Here is a 15,905-nt window from a genome sequence, read left to right as displayed (position 1 = left end):
ATGGCGGTGAATCGAGGAAGTACAGTACATACTGACGAAACTAAAATGAGCTCTAACATGGAAATTAAGCGTTTCCGGACACATGTCCACATAACATATTTTCTTTATTTGTGTGTGAGGAATGTTTCCTGAAAGTTTGGCCGTACCTTTTTGTAACACCCTGTAGACACTCTGTAAATATTGATTATCCTTGAATGAATGTTCTATATTCCATGATGTACGTTCCTTGGAGAGAAATAAATTAATGTTGTATTGGAATCACGGTGTTTTGTGTCAGTAATATTTTGGTGCCAGAACCCGGGAAGAAATTGTGATTTCCTGCGTGATTTCAACAATTAACGGCTTACTTCACACTGTAGGAAACAAGAGACGACGTCGGACCGCATCACAAGCTAAGTCCATTCCAATATAATATGATCGCATGAACTGGTTGCTTCAAAACAATTTTTGGGGCTTTGTATTGCAAACCTGAAACTTGCACTCTGAGTAGCTAGTTTTGTTAAAAGGTTTTCGTTCACTTACGTTTGCGCATACGCAGCTTGTCAAACGTTTAAGCTATTCACAAGCGCTCTCGTAAACAATCTTACAACAGCCGTCTTTAGTAAGACATAATGCAGGACGAATCAGAGATACAGTTAGCAAACTCCAAAAGAAAGCGAACTAGGGAGAGGACTAATGCTACGCGGTTTTGTGCGGCTGTTGATGCTCTTACCACAGAAAGCCCGTTTGATGATTTTGAACATTACAGGGAACGTCTTCAAGAAACTCTAGAGAAGCTCGTTTCATTAGATGACGCTATTCATAATTTTCTCTCTGGTGATGAGTACAATGCAGACGTGCTGAGCTTTGAGGCATATACAGACAAAGTCAAACACGCTATACAGAAGGCTACAAAAGCAATTGATTACAAGCTTTCAGCCACAACGTCGCAGATGAATATCGCGTCACCACCAGTGCTCACACAACCAACTGTATTCCACTCTGTGAAGCTACCAACAATTAAGCTTGAGTCATTTTGTGGAGATGTCGAAATGTGGTCCCGCTTCTGGGAACAATTTGAGTAGACCATTGATAAAGACCCATCCCTTTCTACAGTAAACAAACATGTATTCCTACGAGGGTATCTGTCAGGCGAACCGAAGTTGCTAGTAGATGGAATACCTATAACGGCTTAACACGTATGAAGAAACAAAGAAAATTTTATTGAATAGATACGGAGATAGCAATCGCATTATACAGACGCACCTCGATTATTTGGATGCGCTAAGGCCTGTACAGTCAGCGACACCTGAAACGCTGAACAGTACATTCCTGGAACGTAACTGTCGTATTCAAGCACTGCGTGCCTTAGGAGAAGACGTCGTGGCATACTGTAAAATTCTCACTCCGTAAATTCTGCGTGCATTTCCCGCTGAAATGTTCCAGAAATGGGTCATTCATGCTAGAAGAACCGAAGTAGCGGAAGGAGATGTACTGAAACTACTTAACTTTTTGGACGAAGAAGGTCTCAACACAATCCTAGTCAGCATAGAAGCAGCACTAAACTCTAGACCAATTACGCAAGAGGGAGAGGAATCTGAGCCACTGACGCCCGCACATTCCCTTGTAGGTGATCGACTCACAACACTACCTACTGGTCCAGAATCACCAGTTAGAAAGGACTTGTCCAAGGAATTTCAACGGCTGCAGAAGATGGTAGAACACTTCTGGAACCGGTGGAAGAAAGAATATCTGATCCTGCTCAAAAACTTCCATGAAACTCATCAACCAAGGCCAGATTCAGGAAGACTCCAGCTGGGTGATGTCGTTCTTCTACAAGAGGATGTTCGTCCACGACACATGTGGAGGAAGGCGCGTATAGAAGATCTTCATGAAGGAAGAGATGGGAAAATACGAACTGTAACCTTACGAACTTCAGAAGGGTCCATAATCTCACGTCCCGTTCAACTGGTCATTCCTCTAGAAGTTGACCAGGGTGGGGAGGGTGTTGCGGGTTGATATTGGTAATTATAGACACTCTGGAAATATTGATTATCCTTGAATTCCATGAGGCACGTTCCTCGGAGAGAAATAAATTAATGTTTGATTGGAATCACGGTGTTGTGTGTCCGTAATAGCCACCCTCCGCAATGCTCCACGGTGTCCGTCGGTACACGAGGACTGCCTGGTCTTTTTAACTTTTGTCGACACTTCGCATTTTCGCTTCACAATCACATCACCAGCTGTCTATATGACCAGCTTTAGAAGGGTTGAAACGTCCCTGATGGATTTGTTACTCAGATGTCATCCAGTGTAATGTCCATATTCGTAGTCACCGTGCGGAAAAATGCTCCTCGCGAAGCACAAAAAATCAATATGGCCCTGTTTAAAAGACTGACTGAAAAATGGGCTACCTGCTGTATCTTTCTTCCTTGCTCAGCACCTTTAAAAATGTTCTAAAAAATTTTGACACGCGAACATATTTCCGCTCTTTTAATACGCGACTCGTCTCTCAATCTCACGAGCTCACCAAACTGTAACTGACTCATACTCAGTAAACCATTCTCTCTCACTCATTCAGCTCAACTCATTGTCATTATCTCTCTGTGTTTCTGTAACTGTCACTGCCCCTGTCTCAAAGCCACATCGGCTTCTTTCTTTCCTACCAATACTATCTCATCTTACTCCCTCTCTCTCTCGCTCTCTCTCTCGCTCTCTCTCTCTCTTCTTCGTTCACATTGTCACAGACTGTCTCAATATCACAGGCGCTCACCCACTTCCGCTTTCTCCTTTTCTTTATCCCTGTCCCACTGGCAATTCTCCTTTATTGTTTCTTTAGCACTGTTAACTATGTTCCACTGCCACTGCTCTCTCTTTCTCTCACATTGCCATTGCTTCCTTCGCTCTTTCGATGCTTTAACCACTGCACACTAACTTCAAATATTTGTTCATATATCCTTATCTCTCCCACTGTCACTGTCTGCTCCACTCTCAGCAGAATATTTTCGCATGCCAATATTTTTGTGAAAATTTTTAAAGGTGCTGACAAAGGTAGAATGACGCAGCTGGTATTCCACTTTTCAGAGTGTTTTAAACAGGAGCATGTTCGCCTTTTTTGTGCTCCGATAGGACCATTTTTCCCGCTAGTTTTCTCCTCCTCCCTGCAAGAACATGGCATGTCACTCATATAGAAAGAACTTTATAGGTCAATAATATTTTGATAGATCACTTACGTGAAACTGAAATAATGCACAACTAATTTTACACCTCATATCGGATTTTATATGCACAAAGTTTTGTAGTTTCGTATGTGCTTCGGTACTACAACATAGGGTTCTCAGAACCCTTCTGATTGATGATGGAGAAACTTCACAGCATAGTTCACTGTTCGAAGTTACTTAATAAACTACGTTTTCGCAACACTCAGTGTACAAGTAAGATATCTTGGAATCTCTAGGATACGGGTAAAGCTATGAAGAAAATTTCAAATTTGTTCGAGATCGGGATCCTAGGAATACATCGTAAAAATTTCAGCCATTTACTGTGCATAGCCGCCTTGGACTATGCGGATCGGATTTGGTACCCGGAAATGAAATTTCTCGGGTTTTCTCAGGAACCATCCATGAAGTATATGGTGCCTCTACAAGTCCTTTAAGGCGCACCGTAGACCAGAGGTAAAGCAACAAAATACGAACGGATTTGATACATTTGCCTAAGCTGAAGGAAGTGTGTAGTAATCAAATTTTGACACTGTACGATAGGATACTTACAGTAAGATGATGCTTCTGTTGGGTATAAAAACGGTCCCTTGCCAAAGGGGTATCTAAAACACTTGACCCTACCTTTCTACCACCAACACAACCCGAGGAATGGGCCCTGGAAAAATAATTTTACTGCTCGGAGTTTTGGAGGATACATTCTAATAGATACTGAAAGAGACAGAGACAGACAGAGAGAGAGAGAGAGAGAGAGAGAGAGACAGAGAGAGAGAGACTCACCAGGAAGGAATTATCCGAATGGGACGAATTAATTGAATGATTTGATCTCCAGAAAGAGCTTCACAAATTGAGCAAGTTATTAACGCGTTGGTCCACCTCTGGCCCTCATACAAGTAGTTATTCGGCTTTGCATCAACTGATAGATTTTCTAAATGCCCTTCTGAAGGATATAGTGCCAAATTCTGACCAAGTGGTGCGTTAGATCGACAAAAATCGAGTTTGTTGGGGGGGCACAGCCCATAATGCTCCAAACGTTCTGAGTCTGGGTGAGATCCGGTAACTCTGCTGGCTAAGGTAGGGTTTGGTAAGCATAAAGAGAAGCAGTATGGGCGGCGCCGGTGAGGTTGCTAACCGACCATTGTCCGAAGCGGTTGCAGACATGTCTTGGCTGGTCACCGTGGCTCATTTCGAATCGGGACTAATCATTTAAGACAATTCTACTCCAGTCAATAAGGTTCCACGCCGAATGTGCCCGACACCACTACAAACGGCCTTGTTGGTCTACAGAGGCCAACGGTAGTAGGCCCAAGGGGCACCGTGACCCCAGCCGCCTTTCTGTGAGTCGTCTGTTAACAGTTCTTGTGGTCACTGGAACCCCAGTTGCACGTCGGATCGATGATTACGATGAATGCGGGCTCTGAGCGCCTCTCTATCAGCTGCTCGGTCCTTACGTTCTGCCTCTCTCAGTCATCCATCTTGACGCTGTGTTTGACCATGGTTCACCCATCCTGTCAAAGTCGTCGAATACAGGCATCGCTCGTACTGAAACGTCGACCGATTCGCTAATTACTCCAGTCGGTTTCTTTGAGGCCAAATACACGTCCTTTCTCAAATGCTGACATCTGCATATATTATTTCCACGACTGTGTGCGAGACATAGTTAGTGTCCAAGTGAGAACACGAAATAAAGTTGGCGAAGACTTTATATCCTGTTCTCGACATGTCCCCTGTTTGCTGTCTTGCCAGCTGCGTGGTTGTGGAATTGTGCTGCAGCGAGTTTACAGTTTTGCATTTTCTGTCGATACCTATTCGTCTGTAAAGAATTCGTGTTAGTATTTTGCAGCCGTGGCTTATTAAACTGATAGTTCGGTAATTTTCACATCTGTCAACACCTGCTTTTTTTTGGGATTGCTGGCCGGAGTGGCCGTGTGGTTCTAGGCGCTACAGTGTGGAGCCGCGTGACCGCTACGGTCGCAGGTTCGAATCCTGCCTCGGGCATGGATGTGTGTGATGTCCTTAGGTGAGTTAGGTTTAATTAGTTCTAGGTTCTAGGGGACTAATGACCACAGCAGTGAAGTCCCATAGTGCTCAGAGCCATTTGAACCATTTTTTTTCTTTGGGATTTGAATCATTCAAATGTTCAAATGGCTCTAAGCACTATGGGACTCAACTGCTGAGGTCATTAGTCCCCTAGAACTTAGAACTAGTTAAACCTAACTAACCTAAGGACATCACAAACATCCATGCCCGAGGCAGGATTCGAACCTGCGACCGTAGCGGTCTTGCGGTTCCAGACTGCAGCGCCTTTAACCGCACGGCCACTTCGGCCGGCTTGGAATCATTATATTCTTCTTGACGTCTGAGGCTATTTCGCCTATCTCATGCACTTTGCTCACTAGATGGTAGAGTTTTGTGAGGCCTGGCTCTCCCAACGCTGTCAGTATTTCTAATGGAATGTTGTCTGTTCCCGGGGCCTTTTTTCGACTTACGTCTTTCAGTGCCCTGTCAAACTCTTCACGCAGTATCATATCGGTTGGTAGGGCATATTCTGAGACATCAGGGGATCACAAATTTAGTATTGGAGGGAAGCGCGGAGGGTAAAAATCGTAGAGGGAGACCAAGAGATGAATACACTAAACAGATTCAGAAGGATGTAGGTTGCAGTAGGTACTGGGAGATGAAGAAGCTTGCACAGCATAGAGTAGCATGGAGAGCTGCATGAAACCAGTCTCTGGACTGAAGACCACAACAACAACAACAACAACAACCTATTTGAAAATCAGTTTTGACCAGTTTGCATAACTCCTTCGTGGTGCGTCGCTTTTTTTGTCTAGAATGTGTAAGGCAGCGCATGCTGTCGCACGTATAGCGATAGGGATGTCCGGGCACTCTTGTTCATATTGTGTATGTAGGCGCCTGATTGTTGTGTACATAGTTCCGGGTAGTCAGCGCGTACACAACTTTCCCACTACAGCGCGCCCCGCTAAGCGCAACAGCGCAGGCGCAGCGCTCGTCCGTCTCCGCACTACGAGATGGAGCTGTCTTAGAGATGGACCAAATTCTGCTTCCGCCGATCCGGGTATTAACATGTAACGCAGCCAATGAGATTGCTGCTAACGTAGAACCTTTTCTCCTCGCGGATCACACTCGCGCAGTGATACCTGAACGCTCGAGGTATTATAACGAGTGTACACACCTCCGATTAGTCAGTCTGCATTTGTCTGCACCAGTCTGTACCAGTCTGCATTAGTCTGTAGTCAAGTTTCAGTCTGCGCCTAATAAGAGTATCATATTCCTGTACATAGCCATGAAGAGAAATGTATAGACACTTTGTCAAGTATCAGAGATATGTGAGAATAAGATTAACGTACCAAGACCAAAGGAACTTCAGATTGTCAGTTGTAAATGGCATCCAGAATCAAGTTAAGTAAGGTTTATGATTGTTATTATTTTAATAAATGTGTGTGAAAATTAATCAAGTTCAGTTTAAAGTTGGTCACCGTCAATCTGCTACTCTAAGCGTGCAAGTGGCATTTCTATCGTCTGACCTAACGGCGGAAGATAAACACGCCACGATAAGACCACGAGACATATTGCTGACACTCGCCTACTTCGTTAGAGCGACAAGTCAGATAATCTGATGGTGTGTGTACCGAAGGTCTTACAGTACGCACACCACACTGATGTTGCTGACAATAGGGCGTAAGGCCACCTTAGGGAGTCCATGAAGTCGAGGCTGTACAGGTCCTAGTACTCACGCTTTACACTGGCCTGGATTGCGCTTACGTCGTGAGTGCGTCGAGCCTTCATGCGAATATCTCGGAGTGCTTGTGAATGACGGCCTCGTTGTTGGGCGCAGCCCGCTTTTCTTGACTGCCGGACGCGGCACGATAGGCGCGCGCTCAGCGACGCCCGGTATGCCGGCGGGCACGCGGCCGCCCTCCGGAGAGTCGATGAACCGCGGCGACGGCGGCGGCGGCGTCTGCTGGAGGCTGGGACCGCCGCCTCCGCCTCCACAGGCCGCGGCCGCCGCGGTTTAAATTAAGCCTTAGCCGGGCGCGGCGAGGCGGGGCGTCGCGACCCACCCTGGCGAGTTTTCAGCGCCGCACCAGCACCAGCAGCAGTAGGGGCGCTATAGGCGTCGCCGCCATCGCCGCCGCGGGACAGGAATAGCCGCGCCGGGCCGGCCAGTGCGAGACGAGCAGCGGCCGGCGCTGGAGCCCGCCCTGTCCGCAGTCATGAACGTGAGTAGCCCGCTCCTCACCTCACCTCACTAACACACCGACGTGGACCCCTGGCCTAACAAAAATGCACGCACACAACGGTCACCGATGTTGTTCACCATTCCCACGGTTGTAGTACATACCGGAATGGTTCACATGGCTCTGAGCACTATGCGACTTAACGTCTGAGGTCATCAGTCGCCTAGAGTACATACTGAAATGTAACAAATGCAGCACTAGTACTACGGGCTTCTGGTGCATTTCAGAGAAATTGAGGTTCTTGGTTTACGACCTTAAGTTGAATACCATACGAGAGTGTTGTGTTGGCAGAAGAGCCAACACCGTGTTACTAGAGGAGGCCGAAATGCACGCGTTTTAGCTCACGCAGGCTGGTGCGAGGAGGGAAGAACTATACTGACGTGAGGTCTGGAACATGACAAGGAATTAGAATTCAGAAAGCGGACGTAATTAGTTTGATACTTAACTTTAATCCATTAATGATGAACGTCGCTCTTGACGGTACATGATTCACAATATTATCTGTTCAGAATTCATTTTAATTACTGAATATGGCGCCTTGCTAGGTCGTAGCAAATGACGTAGCTGAAGGCTATGCTAAACTGTCGTCTCGCCAAATGAGAGCGTATGTAGACAGTGGACCATCGCTAGCAAAGTCGGCTGTACAACTGGGGCGAGTGCTAGGGAGTCTCTCTAGACTAGACCTGCCGTGGCGGCGCTCGGTCTGCAATCACTGATAGTGGCAACACGCGGGTCCGACGTATACTAATGGACCGCGGCCGATTTAAAGGCTACCACCTAGCAAGTGTGGTGTCTTTCGGCAGACTGCAAGTTCGAGTCTCGTCACTTTTTTACCTTCCTCCAAACACGTGCGTCGCTACAATGAATAATATTTATTTTGGGAGGAGCAATAATAATAATGTTGATAGAGCAGGGTTTCCGAAACTGTTTCCTCGGAACATTTGTGAAATGAAGTGATCGTATGGCATTTATTCGCCGGGATATCCCCTTTGGGAACATTTATGATCCACGCGAAGTGAATAAAAGCTCCGCGAAAGATTATTAATAACGTAGTATTTTTAATTCGACATTTTGCCTATATTAATTACTTTTTTAAAATTTCTTTGCTATTTCTCTGTTATTAGACATTTTAAAAATTTTTTTTAACCTTCAAAATAAACAAGGCGTTCCGTCAGAGTGCCAGGATTCTCAAAGTGTTCGGTCAGAGAAATAATTTGGGAAGCCCTGTGATAGAGGAACATCCTTGGCGAAGTGTAGTAGCCGTGTAATAAGTAATCGCGATAAAATGATTATTTATCGATACATTCATGCACTGAACGCACTGAGGTCACACCGTCCCAAATCTTCTTTGAATCACTTACAGCATACTGCTGGTACTCGCATGACTGTATTGGTAAATAAATGTTGATTTTCTCACTATTTCTTATTATAACATGCCGCGAATATTTCCGAAGAAATGTTCAAAATTGTTCAAATGGCTCTAAGTGCTATGGGACTTAACATCTGAGGTCATCAGTCGACTTAGAAGTACGTAAACCTAACTAACCTAAGGACATGACACACATCCATGCCGGAGGCAGGATTCGAACCTGCGACCGTAGCAGCAGCGCGGTTCCGGACTGAAGCGCCTAGAACCGCTCGGCCACAGCGGCCGGCTCGAAGAAATGTGATTCGTTGTAACGCCACAAGCGGTTGATGGAAGATGAGAAGAAAAGGAAAAGGAAATGACACGAGTCGACTGCAGCACGGAAAGACTTCTTCAAAAATGGTTCAAATGGCTCTGAGCACTATGGGACTCAACTGCTGAGGTCATAAGTCCCCTAGAACTTAGAACTATTTAAACCTAATTAACCTAAGGACAACACACACATCCATGCCCGAGGCAGGATTCGAACCTGCGACCGTAGCGGTCGCGCGGTTCCAGACTGTAGCGCCAGAACCGCTCGGCCACCAGCGGCCGGCGGAAAGACTTCTTGTCTGCCGCCTTAGCCGGTTATGCTGTCGCTGCTGTTGGACGGCGGGCACTCTCGGTTGGCATGCAACAGGTTTGTAAAACTTTGGACATCGATATCTCAGAAACGCATCGTACTCGACCAACATTCATTATACCTATACTCGTCTATGTATTACAGTCGTGTGAAACATCAACAAAATCGTTTCCTTTCTAAGATATTCTCATACATAGTCATATGGAGCATAGGCTTACCACACATCACTCCCCAACATTAACTTAGTCTTCCGAAACCAGAGCCGATACTTCTTTAACATGGGGTTAATCCGATTTCTCGAATGAAGCGTTGTATTGCGACGCACTTGACTTGCGTTGTTTATTTACAGTACTGTACTACTGATCTATTTGCTACTACCTCTTCCCAAGTGTAGGTACTTCTTTTGTGTACACACATACTATCTGCTTTCGGTTGCCAATAAGAGTTTTTAGTTTCTATTCTCAAATAAAAGTTTGAGTATTTTAGATAAAAAGTGCTTTCCAGGATAATGCTGGTGGCACATTACAAAACAGTTATTCATCTTATCTTCATTTTAGAACACATAAGGAGCCATGCTGGAGCACGAGCTCGGTAGCCTACCTAACTGGCGTGTTACTACGTAAATCGTGCTCATCGAAACAATGAATTCGTCAACTCGATCTCATACTACGCCACACTGTGTAGTTTACGGTTTGCTGCTGTTGGTAAGAGTGAGTGTATACACAAGCAAAAATCACTTCCGCCGCGAGCCCCACCGACTGCAAACACTTCCTACCGTAGACGACACCAAACCCTTACTCTAGAGCGGCAAGACCTGCCCCATGTCCGTGCACGCGACACGATTAGATTTTTTTGTGATTTTTTTTTTGTCACCACTCTTCTGTGACGACCTCTTCACCTAAGAGTAGCTCTTCAACCCAGCGTCCTCAATTATACATTGGATATATTCCAACCTCTGTCTTCCACTACAGCCAGTACAGTTTTTATCCTCTGCCGCTCCTAAAGTATCATGGGAGCTATTTCTTGATGTCTTATCACAGTCCAATCTCCCTGTCGCTTCTCTTGTCAATATTTTCCGCACGTTCCTCATCTCGTCGATTCATTATTTGATAAAGCTCTTCTTAAAAACAGTGTTAAGTTGAACTTCGTGTCACACATACTGCTTAATAAGCTCGTCCCCCAACATATTTTATATAACAGCAATCTTTCTTTTGGTGATAAATTACTATTTATACATTACGTTACAAAATATGCCGATTTGTGGTGCCGTATTGTAGAACGTCCTTGCAGGGTTATATCAGCCGCTACCATTGGAACTGGTTTCTGCACCGACCGATCATCCTATCTAGAAACTATCCGTGACAGTAGCAGGAATAACACTGAGATCTTACAGTGACAGTCCGTCACTCTCATCGCACAGTTACAAAGGCGGACGATGAGGAAACAATTTCTCTTTCTGGTACTGTCATCTATATCGTGAGAGACATGTAGCTTAATTACTCGACTAAAATCTTCATTTGCCACCGTTATGGGCGGCAAGTAAATCATTTTTTCCTGTATATACTGTCTGTTTCACTTGGCGTTAGTTCAAACGCAACATCTGGTTTTGCCCTTAGGGACAGTACGTTCATGGTCGGTTTGACATTTAAGCCGGTGACCAAACGTCGTTCCACAATCTAAGTTGAAGATGGAAGGGAGCTAACTAAGGTTTAAAAGCCCGCCCGGCTAGCCGTGCCGTCTAACGCACTGCTTCCCGAGCGGGAAGGCGTGCCGGTCCCCAGCACGGATCCGCCTGGCGGATTAGTGTCGAGGTCCGGTGTGCCGGCCAGTCTGTGGTTGGTTTTTAAGGCGGTTTTCCATCTGCGGGCTGGTTCCTCTTATTCCGCCTCAGTTACACTATGTCGGCGATTGCTGCGCTAACACTGTCTCCACGCACGCGTACACCAGAATTACCACGGGGGGGGGGGGGGGGGGGGGGTCCACTGGCAGTCGAAAGGCACAACAATGCTGGGTTCGGTGTGGGGCGGCGGTGGGGTGAGTGTACTGCTGTAGCCTGTTGTGGGGTTGTGTACCACTGAGGACTACAGCGGAGACGAAGCCTCACCGTCGTTTCGAGGTCCCCAGTTCAATACATACATACATACAAGGTATATAAAGTTGGAGGGAAAATGTAGCTGTGGCCAACAGTTTGATACGGAGGAAGTCGTGTTAGAAGATGGGACCGTTTTTGTGGCTAGGATATCTTCCTTTATTGCGCTTAATGCGGAAAGATATGAAGACATTTTAAATATTCATTTTATTATGCGCCTGGGCAGATTTAGGAAATTAAGGAAACCCTGATGATGGACAGGCGGCAGTTTGAGCCTCGCTTCCTTCCGAATAGATTATAGTGTTGTAGCCACTGTAATACCTCGTTACATTATCACCACCCTGAAGGAAGTTGGTCCTAAAGGGTGGATGGGAGAAAGACGTATTATGCACCTAGCTGTTTACCCTTGTTTTATGTGTATTCGAATTTTAAAGGAATGTTGCTTTCACGACGTCGAGGTCATGAGAAACATGGCACTAGCTCATGCAGCCGACGATACTTTAATAAGTCTGCCGCTGGGTAATTCAGGTTTTCGATAGATGTGATCTACTTATACAGTATTATGGAAAACTGAAACTACCCCAATCGTGGCATGACCCAACTACGTCCCGAATACTAGTGTAGTGTTTTATTCGTTAATAGTTCTCTCTCAGCAACTAAACTTTAATCTGCTAGAGATAGAGGAGGAAGACAGTTACGCTACGTTTATCTGTTCATCGTGTAACATCTAGTTCGCGTGTACTCAGGTTTTAAAAGGAGGCTAGCGCTTAAAATCTCGTTGACGTCATATGGCGTTATAGTTATTACAGACGCACCTCTTGTTATTTCAACAAATCTGGGGAAAAATGAGCTGTGAAGTTACTATATGAACCCTCCTAGAACTGAAGTGAGGTAACTTGTGGAAACATTGAAGAACCTAATTCAGGACGGCCGGCTTTAAACCTCGTTCCTTCCGAATGGATGTTATGTGGTGTTATTTCAGTTGAATGGGTGATTTGGGAGGGAATATACGGTACCTGGCCATAGTTGTTTATTGTTTGTTCACAAATGGAAAACCGACGTGCCACTCAGCAGATGATTGCGTATTAGGGACAACAGCTCAGCGGTCACGAATGCGGTCCGCTACGATGATCCAGATTCGTTTCACAAGGTGTCGGTCTAAGAACTGTGTACTAGGGTGAAACCATTTGAGATCTTTGCTATGTAGCAAAAAGTTGAGAGTGGTTAAATGTGTTAGAGCCATTCTATGTGATGATGTTTATTTATGAATAGCTTACGCAAAATCACAGGTTTGACGAGTAAAATTTTTAAAATATGGATATGATGTCATAGCAATGAGTTTCATCAGACTGTTTCCATGTGAGGAACGGCATGGTTATTTACAGAGCTCGAGACAGATGACCTGGGCTTCAGTATTCCGTAAATGTTGAGGACATTTTGTTCAGATTCAGGCCTTTACTACATAGGATGTATCTTCACTAATCAGTGTATTCAGAGACTGTTTCCTGGTGGCATTTCAGTCACAGGAACAAATTACTTACATATTTATAGCACAAGTCGGTATCTTATGTTCAGATTTTAGTGGTAGTTGCTGTCAGTAGTTCTTTTGTCAAGGCAAAAACTGAAACTGTTTTGATTACCGAAAACGGAAATATTTTATTAATGTAGAATGACTAGAAAATAATTCGTAGATGCTACATACCAACAACTTCATCCACATTAATAGAGTTTCGTTTTCAACGTTTGACACTCTTCTTTGAGGTGGTATCACACTCTTTGCTATGACCTACAGCCACGTGTGGACAGTTAGAGTATTCGTACATTTAATCTGTATACATGCACCCTCGTTAGTGTGAAATGCTTTTTAAATGACTGATACACAATTCAGGAGCGAAGAGGTGGTGTACTGTTTTGCTGGAAGTACAGGTCGACTTCAAGGTGTTGTGGGAGAACAAATATATGCCCGTGATCGGACAGTGGGTTGGTGTACCGAAATGTTTTGTGATTCAGGGTGCTTTCTGTGTAACTTGTAAAATAATAAGTAAAATGGATATTTATTTACGTACGTAATTGTAACGTACGCCACTCCTTATGCGAAGTTATGAACATAATTTATTTAGTTATTTACCAGAGAGCTACAGCAACGAGTTGGAATTTTTTAAAAAGAACGTTATTTTTTATTGTTACATAGCTGATGTATTTAAACTAACTCCGTACAAATAAATCCAAATCAAATGTCTATCAATATTATTTAGGAAGCTGGAAACATTTAAAGTTTCAGGGGTGGATGCAATATGTTGTACACAGCTGGCTGTATTCATATGAACATTCTTGGTATAATCTTCATGTAAGTCAGATGTTCATATGAATGCCCATTATTCTAAATACATAACTCGGTGCGTCTTCTAAAGGAGTTGAGGACGAGATGTACATAAATAAAGTTGCTATTGTCACGGAGCAGAACGTTTCCTCGATGTGCTGATTGAAATCGTCTGGGGATGTGGGTTCGGGAACATAAACATGGTTTTTTATGTATCCCCGCAAAAAGATATTTAATGGTGCTAAATCAATAAATCTAACCCATCAGAGTACCTGCAAAGTAACGTGGGCCGATGATTTCATCTCCAAGAATTCTATACAATACATTAATTGACCAACTCTTTCGGCATGAGGTACCCATTTGGGATTTTTTGTGGCCTAGTAATGTATCGTAATCTTTGGGTTCGTTAGACACTATAACACCTTCTAAGGGGTTCGGAGTAAAATTATTTACGACCTATTCGCAGACAGTAACTCTTCAAATGCAGTCGTTCACGTGCAGCTCCTGTATCAGTAACGGATTCATCACAATGATATAAGGCATAAACCGGTGACTGCAGTAACTACTTGCATAAGGATCGTGATATGTTGCAGCTAACACAAACTCTTCCATATCCACGCTTCTTGCTAGTCTTCACTACTACCGCGACACCTTCTGAAAGTACTAGTTCCTCAAAGCCGTTGTTCAGCAACGTAAGATCATAATGGTCGATAGAGCTTCTCGACCAGGATATGTCACGGAACAGGCTACGGCTTCTTCACTGACATCGTATCGACACTGCCGAGTGTCGATAGCATATCAACGTACCATTTGGATATGTATGCCGTGTTTCTTCCGTGACTGATCGAACCTCGTTTGCTTGTGCATTCTGACGTACCTCGGATATGGCAGTGTGAGGACACATTCTACATTCTAACTGAACATGACTTCAAACAGCTTATAGAGGAAGCTTGTCGCACAGCATCTGAAAAATATTCATCCGAAAGTCTGAGCAGAATATGTGCCATGCATTTTTTTTTCTTTTTTTATTCTTAGTGGAGAGTCCTTCCTTTTCTGTCTTCCCTTACTCAACTTACTGTGGTTTATCGGTTCTGCCTGCGGACATACGTAACGTTTTGGATTTCTTGTTGACTGCCTGGGAATTGCGCCTTTATTCGGTTTGAATAGTACTCGTCAGGTTGTTAAGTCCATCCACGTGCGCACTGAAAAGTATCTTGTGTTAAGTGTAGCTTGTAATCCCTAGAATTCCGTGAGTTTTCGAGACTCTTCGCTTTCATATTATTTTAGTCTCAGAAAGTGGAAAAATGTAAAACCTTCCGTTGAAACGTGTTTTTGGGGGATCATGATCGCCTTTTATATGCACCTGTCAGATACTAAACAGTGTTTGTAGAAACATTGCCTCCCACTTATATCGGTGACATCGTTTTCCAAAGCAATTTTCAGAAAAAATATGAAGTTAAAAAATGAAATACTGAGGTTTCACATCTTCAACTTGCTGAAAAACTTCCGCTTGTTGATATTTGCCTCATGTATCAAGGAGCAGCGTCATGTTCTTTATCGGTTTCACAAATTGACAAAATGACGGATAAAGATTTGAACTTCTTTCATACGCAGAAGCCTTCTGCTTCGTTAAAGAAGCCGTCATCATGTAACTTCATGTCTAGCCAGTTTCAAAGTTAGTTAACTATCTGTTCCTATAATTTTCACTCCTCTTGTTATGTTTCTTAAAAATTTCACGCGCCCCTTGCATACTGGTACCAATTTGTAAGTGTCGCAGAATTCTTAAGACGTGGCACAAGTGAACATGATTATGCTCTTGCACGCAGTTATTATGACCTCTTACATAAGGTATCATCAAGGAAAAAGAGAGTTCTGTCATATCATTTTGCTGAGTGGGTTATGAAAATTTTTAAGTGTGCAGACTACTCCTTTTGGAGTAATAGACTGGTTGGATAGAGCTTAGTGGTTTTAGTGATAATGTTGCATGTGTGAATGTAGCTGATATGGTAGATTCTTGTCTACTGTAGCACTAAACCCACCCCTATTTAA

At 44.1% G+C, this 15,905-nt stretch overlaps 1 protein-coding gene across 1 annotated transcript in view; it reads left to right on the top strand.

Moving 5' to 3' along the window:
• The first annotated feature begins 7,339 nt into the window (after positions 1-7,339).
• The window catches only part of LOC124775510 (E3 ubiquitin-protein ligase lubel), a 488,311-nt gene continuing 479,745 nt past the window's right edge, over positions 7,340-15,905 (top strand). Inside the window, exon 1 of the mRNA XM_047250342.1 lies at positions 7,340-7,441. Coding sequence (XP_047106298.1) covers positions 7,436-7,441 — 6 coding nt within the window. The 5' untranslated portion in view covers positions 7,340-7,435. The remainder of the gene's footprint in view (positions 7,442-15,905) is intronic.

Source organism: Schistocerca piceifrons, chromosome 2, assembly GCF_021461385.2.
Source record: "Schistocerca piceifrons isolate TAMUIC-IGC-003096 chromosome 2, iqSchPice1.1, whole genome shotgun sequence".
NCBI classification, from domain to species: Eukaryota; Metazoa; Arthropoda; class Insecta; order Orthoptera; family Acrididae; genus Schistocerca; species Schistocerca piceifrons.
Note: the sequence above shows the minus strand (reverse complement) of the source record. Positions and strands in the feature narration are given on the sequence as shown.